The sequence below is a fragment of the Brachyistius frenatus genome, unplaced genomic scaffold (genome assembly GCF_029030835.1).
Source record: "Brachyistius frenatus isolate BFR_SWC_R1_liver_20210118 unplaced genomic scaffold, ASM2903083v1 Contig_7, whole genome shotgun sequence".
Taxonomy (NCBI): Eukaryota; Metazoa; Chordata; class Actinopteri; family Embiotocidae; genus Brachyistius; species Brachyistius frenatus.
The window spans coordinates 5,695,793-5,712,793 of NW_027210606.1; the positions used below are offsets into that span (position 1 = coordinate 5,695,793).

The 17,001-nt window shown below is 41.0% G+C and overlaps 1 protein-coding gene across 1 annotated transcript in view; it reads right to left on the minus strand.

The window, feature by feature from the left end:
- Positions 1–3,269: 3,269 nt before the first annotated feature.
- The window catches only part of mtnr1aa (melatonin receptor 1A a), a 37,569-nt gene continuing 23,837 nt past the window's right edge, over positions 3,270–17,001 (minus strand). The window contains exon 2 of the mRNA XM_069689184.1: positions 3,270–4,832. Coding sequence (XP_069545285.1) covers positions 3,964–4,832 — 869 coding nt within the window. The 3' untranslated portion in view covers positions 3,270–3,963. The remainder of the gene's footprint in view (positions 4,833–17,001) is intronic.

Consider the following 17,001-nt stretch of genomic DNA (forward strand, 5'->3'; position numbering starts at 1 on the left):
ATGTCTCCCACAATCTTCTGATGCCTCTGTTTTGGAAATTTGCAACTTTCAACTCACTAATACCCTTTGATTTCTTTGCTGCGCCTGCTTTTTGTAAATAGCACCAAATTTAGAATACATTTAAACCAGGACACTGAGATTACCACTCAAAGACATTGCAGGAACGACTCCTGAACCAAGCTTTGGTTGACTGACACATAGGCTTGCGGTGTGTTGCTAAAAAATTCAATGATACAAAGCTTTAAAAAATCCAGGATCCCAGTGACACGGTGACGTGTACCTGCTCCTGCAGTATCGAAATGCCACCACAAGAGAAGCACCCAACTCCGTGCTTGACCGCTGGGATGGTGGTCTTCTTCTGATTAAGACCTTGCCCTTCAGACGCTTGACATACCATTAATACCTTGTGTCAAACCTACTCCTGGACAGGTTATGTTCATGAAAACAGATGAAAACATGTAAAAGCACCAAATACTGACCAATCAATCCTATTGGAAAGTGGCAAGCAACACGCTCGTGAGAAACCCGTTGTTGATTTCAAAAGTTGTAAACCATCTTCTTGTGACTGCTTAGCTGGATTAAGTTGTTAGGCTTAGTAAAGCCAGAAAACGGAAGGATATCCTGGGTATGTTGAACCTGCTGCGAGTATAGGCCCCATCTATCCAGAATTAGTTTTATTTGTTTATTCAATTCAACATTTTGGTCAAAATTGGACTGTGGAAAGGTTTCTGTGTGTGAAGTGTGCTTGTTCAGGATTCAACAGTTTGATACTTTGGTCTCCTAGAATTTAAAGTATCTTGGGAATATTTTTTTTTGTACCCATTTGCCTTTTTGGTTCAATTAAATTATTTTTTTCTCTTAGCTTTCATGACAGCTTCTTTTATCTCCTTCTGCAAAGGTCAAAGGTCACTGTAAACTCACTAAACATATTTGCGGCCACAACCCAAGAATTCATAAACTGATCATAACAAATGTCTAACAGGATATATTGACGAGCTGATGACATTATATATCCAAATGTTCAGAGGTCGACACCGTGACATCTTAATGTTCTGCTAAACACTTACTCAACACTATAACTCACAGGCGGAAAGGGAGATTGTAGCCATGTTTCACATTTAGTCGGGTACTGAATTGATGACACTAATCACGGGTGTCCACCTTGTAACTGATGATTGTAGAGATATTCAGTGCTCTCTGGTTGAAGGTAAAGCGTCCACGTTTTAAAATTCAATATCTTTTTGCAGCAACATCCATAGTTCAAGCATTGTCTATTTTTATGGCTACAACTTTATGTTCTATCAGAATAACTGAATAAACAGATATTTAGAGCATACGTCTGTTTGTGTTTGTGTGTGTTTTCGGTGAAGTGCACTTTTAAAGATCAGATTATTTCTTATAATATAGGTTGATTTCTCTCTTTGAGCAGTACTTCAGAGCTTCTCTTGTTTTTGTACCTGCCTCTGTGTTGTAAAGACGTGTTCAGTGTATTCATGTTTTGCTGCCAACAACAACAGTTTAGCAGGACTTGAAGAAGCTGAAATGGGCCTTGGTGTGTTTTTACTTTCCGAACGAGATGCTCTGTTGGAGCTTTGGACTTGTGACAGTGAAGGACACTTTCTATTTTCATTTTTTTGGCATTAAATTAGTAATGGAACATAAACCTAAATCAGTGCCATTGGTCATGTAACACCTGACTTCCCACTTCCATTTCTTGTACATTCTGGGCTATAAAAATCGTTGGGCCTAGATTACTTTATAACTCTGTTTGGGAGCGGTGTAAATCCCTGGGATTTTTACATTTGCTCATCCCTAAACCATTCAGTCTTTCCTACCACACACAGCTCTTGGGATTAAACGGATAGAGAAAGGGGGTGGGGAGTCCGCCGGGAGCTGGCTCTTTCAGCTCCTGCTTTGAGGATGATGGTCAGCGGCTGTTATGTAAGCCAAGTGGATTTTAAATGCATAGTTGAGCCATTCTCCTCTGGCACATGATGCCTTTGTCTGTGTTTCACTAACCGGGTTGCCCACGCACACTATGCAACACACACGCAAGCCCTTATGTACAGCAGCCTATACAGGCCCTGTCTCCTACACGCAGTGCAGAATCTTTTGCACTGTGAAAGACACTGGTGCCTACAAACACTTTTTATAAACTCACCTTGACATTGTTTTGGAGACAACATGACAGCTTATGTATTGAGGTGCCACATGTGAGTTTGACAATGCAGAAAAAGTGGCATGTAACCATGTCCTGTCACATTCATTTGTTGCTCGGTACACACTGGCTGCGTGGCGTGTGCGTTACCTCGGACGCACGTCTCAGCTGCGGCTTGTTGCGTATGTGTGGCAGCGGCGATGCTGCCGCTGCAGGTCCTACCATTGAATTAATGAGTTTCTCTCTGATAATGGCCATTAATATAGAAGCTTTGAGGGCCGACAAGTGATGAGTTGTAACCAAAAAGCAGGCAGGTGGTTTATGTTTACCCTCGCTCTGAGGTGAGACACACAGACGCACACAAGTATTCACGCCGACGCAGAGGACAGATACAGAGAGAGTGCAGCGAAGAACTCCCCACCCCTCACCTAGTGGAGTACCGTCATGAAATAATAACTTTCTGCTATGATTATACAGTGCAAATGTGATCACAGATCGTTCCCCCTGCATATTGTAGCTGTGAACCGCACGCGGCTCGTGTAAAAAGAAAAAGGTTTCGGGTCTATTTCATAAACAAGGCGACGCACGTGCAGAGGGGTCAGACGCAGCTGAGACGCAGCGTGGATGCTCTCGTTCATCAACATGGACGCCGAAATGAAATGACGCCATGCAGCAACAGGTAACGAGCACGCAACGCAGCCAGTGTGTACCGGGACTAAGGATGAAATCTCGTTACAGAGCTGTAGCAGAGCTGTCACATTTTGGCAAAATAAATCGAGGACAAGCCAAACAACATTGCTGAAAGGTCCGTGAATTCTTTTGAAACAAACTAATCTGGGCGAAAGGAACAAATCAAATACGCTCAGTTTGCCAGTTTATTAGTGCCGCAATGCTAAAACTGGAATTAAACTGAACCAGTCGAACAATAAAGTTGTTGTTGAAACAATTTAAACGATGTTGGTTCAGCTTTATAGCCTTTTACAACTAATAAGGATTGAAGGCCATGACTTGGAAAACACCCCCCAAGTCACAATAAAAAAGAATTACAGAATGTTTTTATAGCGCTGCATTGGAGAGCAAATTGAACACAAGGGCAAAAGCAAATCCTCCATCAATATCAGATTTTATTTTGCATATGAACAATTCCTGAAATCCATGCATACAGTATAATGAGCTAACAAGGTGGTAGAGAGAGAGAGCGAGAGAGAGAGCGAGAGAGAGAGAGAGAAATCTAATGTATGGGACAGTACCGTAGGGTATAATAAGACAGAAGCAATCCACATGGCTTGCACTCATTTAGTGTTACAATGTCACAAATGAGGTTATTTAAATTGGTTAACTTCATTCATAGATTTCTGGTTATATTTTCCAACCGAAATTTGTATCCTTTTTTTTTTTGTTTGGTTTTATTGGCCTCATGATTTATTTATTTTTTCAACTTACTGCAACCTGATATATCTGACTATACTGTATATCTACATGACATTTCTTACAAAATAAATACTTATATTATGCATGATACATTTATATCATCACTGTAAACATGAAAACAGAACAGACATCATATATTTACTGTACTACAGGTACTGCAGAGTCAGCCAAAAAGTGCTTGATAAAAGACAAAGATAATATGCGCCCCTGTTCTTACTGTGATTGTTCAGAGGTCAGATAGCACCGTATGACAGTCTGGACAATTAAGAGGATAGAAGCTGTTTTTTATTTGGTATTTTTCTCACTTAACTTTTTTTTTCATTTTTTTTTTTTCATCAATAACAGCATATCCGTTCATGTCTCTGAGTTGTGTTTCAGACGGAGTCCACCTTGACCTGGTTATTGTTAGTCATGAGCGGTGACGGTTTGCTCTTGACCCTCTCCCCTGCGTCGTTGGAGCTGTCCTGGAAGAAGATGCGCGCTGTACACACTGATACTACAATACGCTTGTACTCGCGCCGGAAGTTCTGGTTCAGCACACCATACACAATGGCATTAAGGCAGCTGTTGAAGTAGGCCATGAAGTAGCTGGCTACGAATAACCACTCGGGGATGAGGGGAACCACCACCTCCGGTTTAATCGCGACAGCCAGGCCGATGAAGTTGAGCGGCGCCCAGCAAACGGCGAAGAGCACGAACACCACAAACATTGTGACAAAGTTTCTGACGTCGTGCGGCGTCAGCTTGGGCCGATTATCTGGCTTGACCCGCCTCCTCACCTGTATGACCAATATCCAAATGCGCAGGTAGCAGTAGGTGACAATCATGATGGGTAGAATGAAGTGAAAGAAAACCACTGCGATCGTGTACGCTGAGCTGGCCGACTGCTCAAAAGTGCAGGAATAAACCCGCGGGTCATACTGAAGGGAACCCACAAACAGGTTGGGCACGATGGCCACAACAGTCAGTGCCCAGATCAACAGCACATAGCAGACAGAGTTTTTGTCGCTATACAGTTTATCATATTTGAGGCTGTGGCAGATGTAACAGTATCTGTTGATGGCGATGCCGGTGATGTTGAAGATGGAGCCGATGACGCTGATGCCCATGAGGAAGCCGCTGATCTGGCAGTGGACGTAACCCAGGTTCCAGCCATTGTGGAAGATGGAGGTGAGGACCAGAGGGTAGGGGTAGATTGCTACTACGAGGTCTGCCACTGCCAGGCTCACCACGAAGATGTTCCCTGCAGACAACAAACAAACATCACCTGAGTCACTGACAACAGAGGCAGAGCAGCTTGAACAGACAAATATAACAGACAAAGAAGCCGTGAGTCAGACTGGCAAATTCTTCAACCAAAAGCTTTTCAGAATTATCTACGAAGAAACGGACTGGACAACAATTGTACTTTCCTTTTCCCACCTTTCTGGGAGCCATTTGTTTTATCATGGGGAAAGATATGGAGTACAGAACAAATATCATGGCAGAAAAACATCATCGTTGAAAACATATGTGTAATGTCAGCCAGGTGGTGTTTGGAGTGGAGGGTTACAAGCATGGATGAAGGTTCGCTGCTCACTTCTTTGTCCTACTTAAGCCACAAACTCCTAATTTGGGCAGTGAAACGAAATTATAACTGCATCACCTCACAATCAGAGCATAACTGCCGCACTGAACTGGAAGACCAACATCAATGCTGTCTACAAGAAGGTGATGAGTGGACTCTTTTTCTTGAGGAAACTTTGATCCTTCAATGTGTGCAGCAAGATGTTGGAGATGTTCTACCAGTCTGTTGTGGCCAGTGAACTGTACTTCGCTGTGGTCTGCTGAGGGAGCAGCATTGAGCCGGCGACACCAACAGACTGAAGGCCGGCTCCATCATCGGCTGCAAACTGGACAGCCTGGAAAAGGTGGTGGAGAGGAGGACGCTGAGGAAACTATTATCCATATTGGATAACCCTGACCACCCTCTCCACCACCTGCTGCAGGGACAGACTCCTCCAGCTCAGCTGTCACAAGGACAGATACAGGAGATCATTCCTGCCCACTGCAATAAGACTTTACAATAACTCACCTCTGGCAAAATCCATCACACAACAATAACACTGTTGGTTGTCTGTTTTCTTGTTTGTTTACATCTCCGCACTATTGTTTAGTTAGTTTTTATTTTATTTAATTATTCTATTTTATTTTATTTTATTTTATTTAATTATTTTATTTTATTTTATTTTATTTTATTTTATTTTATTTTATTTTATTTATTGTATATACTGTGCATTTTTATATTTAATATTTTACTGTTGTTTTATTGCTTTCCTGTACCTATAATGCTGCTGTAGCGAAAACAATTTCCACTTGTGGGATTAATAAAGTATCTATCTATCTATCTATCTGAAGAGGCTACTTGTGATGATCTAAATCAAGGTTCAAGGCTCTTCATTTCATACTGCACTGACATTAAAAGGAGCAGAAAGGACGGTCCATTTGGATGTCTAAAACCTGTAATATGCGTTGGGAAAATAGTTGGCAGAAATTTAAGCACGCATGATTTGTAAATATGCTAAAACGTGCAAAAAAACAAAAACACCAACAGAATCCTATTGAGACATCCATCTGTTTCTGTTGCTAGTCGGTTACGTAAGACACAAGAAAACAGAGCCTCAAGGCTGGATTTTGGGAATGCATCTGCAAAATGATCTGTTGTGTATGTGTATGTGCACGCGTGTGCGTTTTTGAATGCATAAACACATTTGGTGGTTTACCCTAATGATTTGGCGTGTGTGAACTTCAACTTGCATTCAACTGTCACCTTTTGATGTTGGTGAATAATGAAAGGAAGCCATTGCTAAATTATGCATGTTTCTAATTGTCAACAAGGACTTCACGATGCTCGTGCCTTGAAAACATGATTTGCAGACCAGGCAGTGTAATCAAGGGCGCACAAGTGTGTTCTTTGTCCACCAAACGATGGGAAAAATGAGACATGGCTTGCCGTAGAGCAAACAAATTTGCACAAGGAGAGGTGACAGACAGCGATTATCAGACTCTTTCACGTAAAATACATGATGTGCACTTGAACAGAGCAAAGATCCGATTACGCTCCGTGGACATGAGGGGCTCACTTGTGTTTCTAGTTTCCCTTAATTACACACACCTCTACATTCTAGTTTTTATTTGTAGCCTGTCTTGATGATCTTGAAGGAGCCCTCCATCTAACCACACAGCATTTTCACAGCTGTCACTTGTATATCAGTGGAATGGAGCGAGCTCCGGATTACGAGGGCTAATGACAAGCCCGGATTCAGGTTTGCAGATGTGACAACACCCTGTCACAGATGATGAGATGCATTTACTGCATGTCAGGTGGGAGCTAAGCGCATCGTATATCTCCACAATCACTGCAGTGCGAGAGGCAATTTCATTTTAGCGCTGATGTTCAGGCAGTCAAAATCAGACACACTCCCCCAACCTGCAGACAGACCTGTCAGTCTCACCTGAGCATTTGAAGCACACGACTGATCGGCTCCGTGGCCTCTTATCGCCCATGGAACATACCAACCATTCTACCGCCTGGGATCACATGCAGCTATTAATTAAGTTTTGCCCTATTATATCTGTCATTCAGCTGTCCTCTATAGGGAATTAAGTGCACCTGCTGTTGCCACAAGATCCCTGGCTGCAAGAGAGCTTTGCTGTGTGTGTGTGTGTGTGTGCGTGTGCGTGTGTGTGTGTGTGTGTGTGTGTGTGTGTGTGTGTGTGTGTGTGTGTGTGTGTGTGTGTGTGTGTGTGTTTTAGATAAGAATTAGGTTTAACTAAAACAACAAGTGGATTTAGGTGTATAAGCAAAGTTGCTTAACTGTTTGCGAACACATTCCATTCATTAACTTTAAGAGGTAATAAAATGTCAATATTGTGTTGACAGTTTGTCTTTTTGCCCTCTTGTGGTTGGAAAAAAAGGACAAAATAATGAAAAAAAAGTAAATAATTGCTGCTTCAAATATGACAACAATCAGTTCCCAGTTTATTTAAGTGCATATTTGATATTGGTTCTGTTCAACTGTGTTGTATTGATACTTTTTCTAATATTTTGTCTGTCACATGTATATCAATAAGGTAGGCTGAATGATAGTATACAACAAGAATTGTTACAACCACGACAATATATCCATCCATCCATCCATCCATTATCTATACCCGCTTTATCCTGAACAGGGTCACGGGGGGGCTGGAGCCTATCCCAGCTCACTTAGGGCAAAGGCAGGGTCCACCCTGGACAGGTCGCCAGCATATCGCAGGGCCCACAACAATATATCCAAAACTAAAACAATTTCAACATACATAGCAAACAGTTAACGCTTAACATTTTTCACATTCATCAGTCACCATTAGCATTCACCCAACTTCACATTTATTTGATGAATGTTAATCCCTTTAACTCTATGTTGGTCTCTACCAAGCAGAAACCAACAGTGGCGTCGCCATGGGTTTGTGAAGCCTAGAGTTCAGCATTTGAACCGTTGCCATCTTGCTTATTCAAAGCCAGTAGTGACCATATTTGGAGGATCTGGGGAGGAGCGAGCGGTGGATCTGACTCGATCCGATTGAGAACCCGAAGACACTACGCCCGCCCACCTATAGCAGAGATTTGACTGCACGACCGGCCTGTCAGTCAAGCAGACACGGCCACAAACATAGTGGAGTTTTTTTTTTGTGACTAATATCTAATTAATGATGGAATTATTTTCAGAAAACTAATGAGAAGGATTACCTTTCGAGAATGACACCATTATGACTTGTGTAAAATCTACTGACTGTATGACATGAAAGAAGTTGAATGGAAGTCTATGGGTTAGCTTCACTTGATAGGCCTGGAAGCTAAATCCACTTTTGTATACGTGTATGGTCTCCACCAATTCCTCAGTGACATATTTGTCTCTTTAGCAGCTAAATGCTCCAGTATGCAGATGACTTTGCCGGTCTACCTTTTACTGCTGGACCGGTTGTGTACCAGTAGCGTTTTTGTACCGCTTGCCTGTTGTTACTGAAAACAAGGTTAACGAGAGTCATGAGACTCAAAACAATAAAGTGGTAGTCTGTAGAACCAAAACGAATAGCAAAAAGAAGCTAAATTAAAGTCAGATGATAATACTAATGCAGATTTGCCTGAGTGAGCCCTTTAACTAAATAATCGCCTGATGATCAGCTGTTTGTCCACAAACAGAAACACAAAATTCATAAAGGTGCTTCTTTGTGTTTGTCTGTGCACTCTCTAACGTGTGTGTGTGTGTGTGTGTGTGTGTGTGTGTGTGTGTGTGTGTGTGCGTGCGTGTGTGTGTGTGTGTGTGTGTGTGTGTGTGTGTGCGTGTGTGCGTGTGTGCGTGTGAAGCTCCATGCGTACTGCCAAATTAAAAAATGTTTCCAGGTCTGTTGAAGGTGTCGAGACAACGTGCAAACAGTCGACTTTAAGATGCTCCCCCTCCCTTCCCCAGCTATTCTTTCCTGTAACAACCCTGTTACAGGATTTTAAACTCAAGTCACTCAGTATTAACAGCCTTGACCTTGACAAGGTGAAATGCCTATAGGCAGCTGGCTCTTTTGGCTGTTGGACTCTCTCACTCACTGTCTCCGTCACTGTGACTAGTCCTGTGATTGACGCATCATTCTGAGTTTTCATTTGGCTTGAGGAGAGATACGGCTGGGTACTGTGTCCTTTTTTCCTTTTCTGCAATCCCACACTTTCAACCAATTTCTGGTAGGATATAGGTACAAGTGAAGCCCGTCAGAGCATTTTTGCCACTGTAGCTCGCAATGAATTTTGACATAGTCTGGTAAGTCAAAAAATATACACAGTTCATTTAATGTCAGCTTTCCTTTTTATACATTTTATGGTGTTGCAGCATCATCTCAAAATGGAGTATGGTGACACCCCCCCCCCCCCAGTCCACACACACACACACACACACAATAACCACACGGAAAAAAAAAGGTGGTTTTAGGACTGTTTCTCAGACATACTGAAAATGAAATATGGGCATCACATTCAAATTACTTTTCAACATTCAAAGCCAATGATAATTTTGGCAGTAATGACACCTTCAGCCTGGAAAATTTGAAGTCACGATTTTCTCCCAGTTTTCAGAGCTTAGTTCAGTTCAGTCAAGCTGAACATGAAGCATCTGTGAGCAGCTACACTGAGGTCTTTCAACAGATTTTCCAAAGGGATTTAAGACCTGGTTTTTATGAGGTCATACAAGGGTGGTCACTTTCTTGTCCTGAAGCCATTGCAGTGATATGAAAGGGTTGTGATTTGATATGGAGTTTAGCATCGGTGCAGTCGGGGAGACTATTTTATTCTTATCTCGTGTTTGTAATTGTTCATTGACAACTTTCTTCTTCCTAATCATATAAAGTCTGCCTCTTAGCTAATCTCCATTCACAAATTTCACCTCCCCTTTCAAATCAAATCATCCTTCCAAGTTCACATTATCCAATTCAATAAGCTTAAAACGTCCCACTAATTATCTGCATGTATTAATCAGCATGTATATTGTTTACTCCAATCAGCTCTTCCGGCACTACGCTGTCTTCCGTCTCACAAAGGCGACCTCTCCATCAGACACCAACATAAACACTGGCCATGCTAGAAGGCCGACCAATTATACGGTTATTCTCTACAATTGGGCATTAGTCCTGAATTAAATCAAAGCCAAAAACTGATCTACATTTAATTAGTGGCACTTTGAATCCATAAACATCGTCTCTCCTGGCTCAACTGGCGGCCTATCCCTCCTGTGGGAACACAAACCATCACTATAACGTAAGGCTTTACATTTGGCTGCATTTAATCTTCCTACAACTTCACATGTCCCTCTCATTGAAAAACAGCACCCACAGCATGAGACTGACACCTTCATGCATTACAGAGGTGATGTATTAGACTAGTGGTGAGCTGTCTGTTTCCTCCGCACTGTTACAACTTTCATTGTACCACAGTTTTTCCAGCACTGATCTGACAAGTTGCCCACCGAGTGCCCAGCTGACTGTCAAAATGTGCTACCTCAGCAAACTCTGTCAGTGGTGCTTGGATTCTTAGCCATCCTTCTGAGGGAGGCCCTTATTGCTATGAAATATAGAATGACCAGTATGCCTACCTCTCAAAAATTAAAATGAGCACCGTAATTCTCTGTACTACTATGTAGATATTATCAGTAATTGCAAAGCAGTAAAGCAAGGCTATGTAGTTTTTGTTTAGCAATGGGAATAGCGCCCTCTTTGGTCACAAGTAGTAATTACAGGATTGTGGTACATTACATTTTGCTTGGCTCAAAGGTCTTGCAGTGAACAGAACTTAAACAAAACCTCATGCAACAAGCACAAAACCATATAATCAATACAAATGAATCAATACGTTTCGAGGCAGCTCCTGTAGCACACGAATGCACTGAAGCACAGTGATGTGCACAGAGCAGGGGAAGCTATAACATCTGTGAATAAGTATTCCGAGTATCATCGCTTGATGAACATCAGCACCTGAGTTACATGTATATTTTTGAAGGCACTGATCTGCGCACATTTGTAATTTGAACATGAACCTGTATTGGAGCGAGAGCTCACATTAAATATTGTATCAATTTCTTGGGGAACAGAAAGAAGTCGCAGGGAGAAACATCTGGCGCATAGGGGAGATGGGGAGAAATGACTATGAAAACATGAGTGCTATCATGCCACAGTTATAATGAATGATACTTTGGATAATAACTTGCAAAGGCCCTGGCAGGATTAAATTTCAATGTACGCACGCAATTTGCCCTCCAGCTATGGAATTTTTTTTTTTTTATCATGGCAAGTTACTCTGTTGAGTGTTCTATGCTGTTATAGTATCTCTTAATAATCTATTGGGTATGTGCAACCTAAATCCTGCAGCATCACATTTCCTTTTTGCATTCAGCATGAACTAATTGTGTGATATGTAAGTCTATATATTTCAAATTCCCACCTTGTACATTTATGGCTTTCAGTCACAGCTTATTTCATGCAGTATATCAGAATTTGTCTTTATTGAAATGTTCCAAAACTACATGTTTAATCAAATTAAATATAATGTCTACCAATTGCCAACATCCATTTAACTTAGTTGCTTTATTTTTTAAAAGTTACAAAGGAAGACTGAATGCTGGGAAATCAGAGAGAAGAAGCCCAAGAAAAATATATGCACCAGGAGCCAATCACAGATATGTTACTCTGCAGCAGATATGTCTCCTAAGCGAGCGAGTGAAATAGGAAGAGACGGATCTTTTGCTCAAAGTTGCTGACACGACACCCCCATAAAACTCTGATCAGCCTATTTGTATCACATTAGTGAGAGGATGCAACTAAAAAAAGGGACAGGATCTGCTATTGTCACAATTTGATTTTCAAAATTAGAAGAGCTAGTTATTGAATTTCAACCTTGATTTTCTTTAAATGTTTGTGGCACATCTGCCGCTTGTATATTGTGAGTTAGGTTGAAGGACTTCTTGGAAAAACATTTTTAATACAACAAAATTAGCATTTCTGAGTGAAAACATTGAATAGTAATTATTACAAGCCTAATACAGTAGAATTTAGAATTCTGAAGCTCCATTTAAAATATAATGTGTATGAGCTGAAGGTCAGCAGGTTGAGCCGGTCTGAATACGTCAGCCTTTACACTCTGGCCCTCATGTCCCAAAGTGCACTATTGAACTATAGGCATTTCATTACTCATGATCAAATGTCAAGTCTAACTGCATGCTTTGTCAGAGGAACTTACTGAGGCCAGAGTTGAATATGCAGCAAAAGCATGGAAAGGCCCTTTAGTGTGCCGCCCCTGGCAGAAGATACGGCAGAACGTTCATTTTAACGTATGTTAATGTCTGAAAAACTACCCCGGGAATTATAAATACTTTTCAATATGTCAAGAATATGTAAATTCTTAAATATAATGGCACTACAAGTGAAGTCAAATGCATATCTCACACTATGAATTTCAATTATAAATGGCTCTGTTTTTGTGGCAGTGTAATGAAAGCCACACTATAAGACAGAGATTCCCCATTCTTGCACTAAAGCAGCACAAAGGGTTGGCAGTTCCATTGCACATTAAGGCAGCACAAGGTCACATATTTATATTTTGCTGAAAAATGGATCAAAGTGCAACCTCACTTAGTTTTTAATATGGTGCACATCCCAGTAGATGCAACCTAATGCTTAGGTGAAATACACAGCAATTACAAAACAGTGTTGAAAAGTGTACTAAACCCTTTTCATTGCATCCTTTGACCAAAGAACGCCTTTAGAGCCACAACAAAAGTATCATCATAAGTATCATATACCAGCTTAATTGTTACACTACAATTACATCTTGCCTCTTTGAGACATCTAAGAACAAACATGTTTTCCACTTGTGCCTGTCCAACCTTATAAATGACACAATGGTTAAAATGATATGAGATCATGAATGTGACCAACTGAGAGGATATTAATCATACCCATCAGACCTTTATTGCAACATGTTCCCCATTGGGACACACCTTTTTTGAACAAAAATGAAGATGCACTCAGACGTTCACCGACCCTACCACCATGTTGCAGTACTTTGTTTCAGTCTGCTCCATTAAAACACAGAAAGTGTTACCTTTTTGCCCCTTTACTTTTTTTTCAGGAACACATCCCCCTTGTGATTTTGCTTCCATCATTACTGAGCTGCTGCGTGCTCATACATGATTCAGTGATCAGTAGCGTGCCAACAAATATGAAAGTCCCTGAATAAGATGTTTTGTGTGCGTTTTTTCGTGTGTTTCTGTGACTTTGTGTTTCGCTAGGTCTTGTGGAAGCCACTCTAAATATCTCGTATCTACCACTATGACAGGGGGAAAAAAAGAAAAGGATTATCATGGCACTCTATCCTGGCTGAGGTAGAGTGGCAGCTCCCGGGTGTGCGCGCAGAAATGTGAAAACAAAACAACAACCGTGATGTTGAACTGCATTAATAAAATAACTAAAAGAGGAATAGACAAATAGAGAAAGAGGGAGAGGGGGAGCAGAGAAAAATGGAGGTAGCCCTATAAAGAAGCAGAGCGATTATGTCCCTGGGTCACTATTGGATTTGTGGATATTGTGTTTATGAATGAAGCTGGTGACAGGCGTGGATGATGAGACTCGGCAGGTTTAATCTCCTCACTTCTCTCGCTGAAGCTATTTCAAGAGTCTAGGACGCGTACAAAACCACACAACATACAGTACATTGATAATAAAACAGGCAAAATCTGCCAATAGCATCCTATCTTACGGTATAGAGAATTTGTTTTCATCTGCTGTGCAGATAGCCCCAAAAAAAGAAGCTATTTTGAAATGGGTTTATGTAGAAGTGGTTTATTCCTAGCCTGGTGTGGCAAAAGAAAGAAGGGATTTACTAAGTGACCTCAAGTGCCCTCTCTGTGAGAGGAGTGCCAACCAGAAACAGCAGAGTGGAAAAGCAGCATTAGGCACCACCAACTTGATTTCTGTTTGCATCCAGCACAGGGGCTTTTTTTTTTAATAAAAGCAGTTGGCCCCAAGTAGCCTGAAGATTGGTTAAATGTCAGAATAAAGTGTTAATCACTATAGTTAACACACAAACACTGCAGAATAAACAAAAAATAAATAAATCTCCTTCATGACCATGGCATCACAGAGGGGTTTTTTTCTGTTGGTAGACTGTGTTCTAATTCAAGATTATTTTCTGACACATGACGTGTTTAGCACTGTATGCTTCTGGGAAATTATCTCATCAGACTGAGAGTTTTCCCATTCAGTAGGAGATTCCTATGAGATTCTCACAAGTTAGTACACAATGTCCTCTGTCAGGCAAAGTTTCAAACAGAGGAGCTTTTTCTATCTTTAATAAGAGGGATTTTGCAGCTGCACAACATTTCAGATCTCAAGTATTTTATCTGTTTAAGACAGGATCAATCAGCTTCTCTTTCCCCTGACACTATTAGGATGTCCTGGGGGGGTTTAGCACTGGAATGCAACTTGAGTGAGACCTTCTTAAAACCCCAAAATCCTAACTAAGCAGTCTCAATCTCAAATTGCTGGGCCTCTTTCTTCCAGCAACCACTGCAATTTTGAGGATCATGTGTTGTGAAAATACCTGTCCGCCACACTTACTCTCTCTGTTCAGGGAGCAGAGATGACAAAACACCACGGGTGGTGTCACACTGGATGTCAGCCAGGCCCCCACAGCTGGTGGCCTGACACAGCCTGACAGGTCCAGTCACGTCTTCCAGATAAAGCCCCCTAGACAAGTTGTCCAATGTCATGTTGTCAATCTGATTACACAGTCTTCATGTGTCATGAACGAGTGGCAAAACAGGACAGGAAAAATTAACCTGTTTGCCAAACCAGGCATGAAAATTAAGTCTACTTGCGACTATATCTGTGTTAAACTCCCGACTGTCATCATTAGTCATAGATGGACTGGCATTTATCCTTCCATCACGCTGATTTTGACGAACATCAGGTCATTTTGTGTAGAATACTGTACTTCAGATCCCCCGGGGAGCATTGGGTTGAGTGGACCATGTGGTCACAGCTCTTCTAGCTGCTGGTGCTGCTAAAAATTTACAGTACTCCAGCTGCTCCCCAGTGAGCCAAATTCTGTGGTTCAGCTTAGCGTTCATATTTGTATGAGTTGTGTGCACAGCAGCATAATTTGTAATCATTTTACCGTCTACGTTTGTAAACAGAAAACATGAAGTACGGGACAAGACGAGCAGGAACCCCCCCTGTGAAGCTAAGTGCTGTGTGAATAAAGCCTCCACTCTCATCAAACTGGCATTACTGTGGCAGGTACAAGTTATTTTTCATATGCTTGTATCCAGAATGACTTTGTGGGTCAGACATGTGTCTTCTAAGTTCAGGTTTCTCAGTTATATGATACTTGCTGTCTTTAGTGTTCACAGAGACTGTGATGTATCGTATATTTAAATCTTAAAGCAGGCTCTCTTATCACACCATTCACTTGCACTCTCTGTTTAATCAGTCTCTCTTGCCACTCTCTATGAAGCTACAGACATTGGCAAATAAAAAAATTAAAAAAAGAAGTCTACATGTATAAATGTGTGGTAACTGTGACACTGTTGTAAACAACTATTGTGGACTCGCTTAAATGTACTTAAGTCCACAAAACAACATTACATTTTAAATTTGGGTGACAGTAACATTAAAGGGGGGTTTCTTTGTGTCGTCCACCAAACATGTTAAAGGTTGTTTTTTTTTTATTTTAATATAATTTGAGAATTACCGTTGTTTAGCAGCAGTGCCATGTTTGTCTGATAATTGGCCCTTAGATCCCAATTAAAATGACCAAATGTTTCACTATGGATTTCAAGAAGCTATTTTCTTAAATACTAAGTTATACCTTTGGCTAGGCTCAACAGTTAAAATTTGTTTTGTTACTGCACTGAAAAAAAAAAGGTGCAATCTTTAAACTCTGATTGAATTTGGATTAAAAAAATTCTGACAGACCCTATACCAAATAAAATGGTTTCAGCTTCTCACAGTTTATTTTTGTTTTTCTTAGTCTTCTGTGACATTAAACTGAAAATCTGTTTTGGATTGATAGCCAAAACAGATGAAGACCTCACCAGTTGCTTTGGGTACTTGTGTCAGGCAATTTTTTTTATTTTTTTTAAACCAACCAATTTCATCACGATAACTTACAGCCGTCATACAGATACTTACTTACAGATAAACATGTTGTTACCATAAGTTCAACACTCGTGTTTACAGCTGCCCTTTTTAATTCAAATTTCAAGCAACAAAATAATACAACCAAGCAGGCGATTGTTTTAGACAGATGATAATGGCACCAAATCATCTAAGATGAAGATGCATTTTGGATTCAACAAATATCGCTGAAAATGCCAGGGCGGTTTCTTCTTAAATTGCAGTTGCCTTCAACCACAAAGAGCCCCATTTCCAAAACAACTAAATTGCAACCAAAATGAAAAACATTATTGTTGCCTAACCATCCTTTACGCACACACACACCAAAATGCACACAACACTACAATCATCAAAATAAAGGCTCGAAGTTCTGCATGAACTTGTTTCCTGTGTAAAAAATACATTCACACGCCCAATGAACACACATCATAGCATGTGAATAAAATGCAGACAAATTATCTGGTGAAAAACTGTTTTTTTTTTTTTTCAAACTGTTCTTGCCCCACCATTCACAGAAAAAGGTTCCTTTTAATCCTCTTTCATCATGACTCAGTATTCCACAGGTGATTCCAGTCTGGAAAAGTCGCTGTCTGAAAGGCAGACCAGTGCAGAACGTGGCAGGGGGCTGATAGGTTGACCCAGATAGAGTGAGACAGACTTAAAGTTCAACCAGGACACACGGG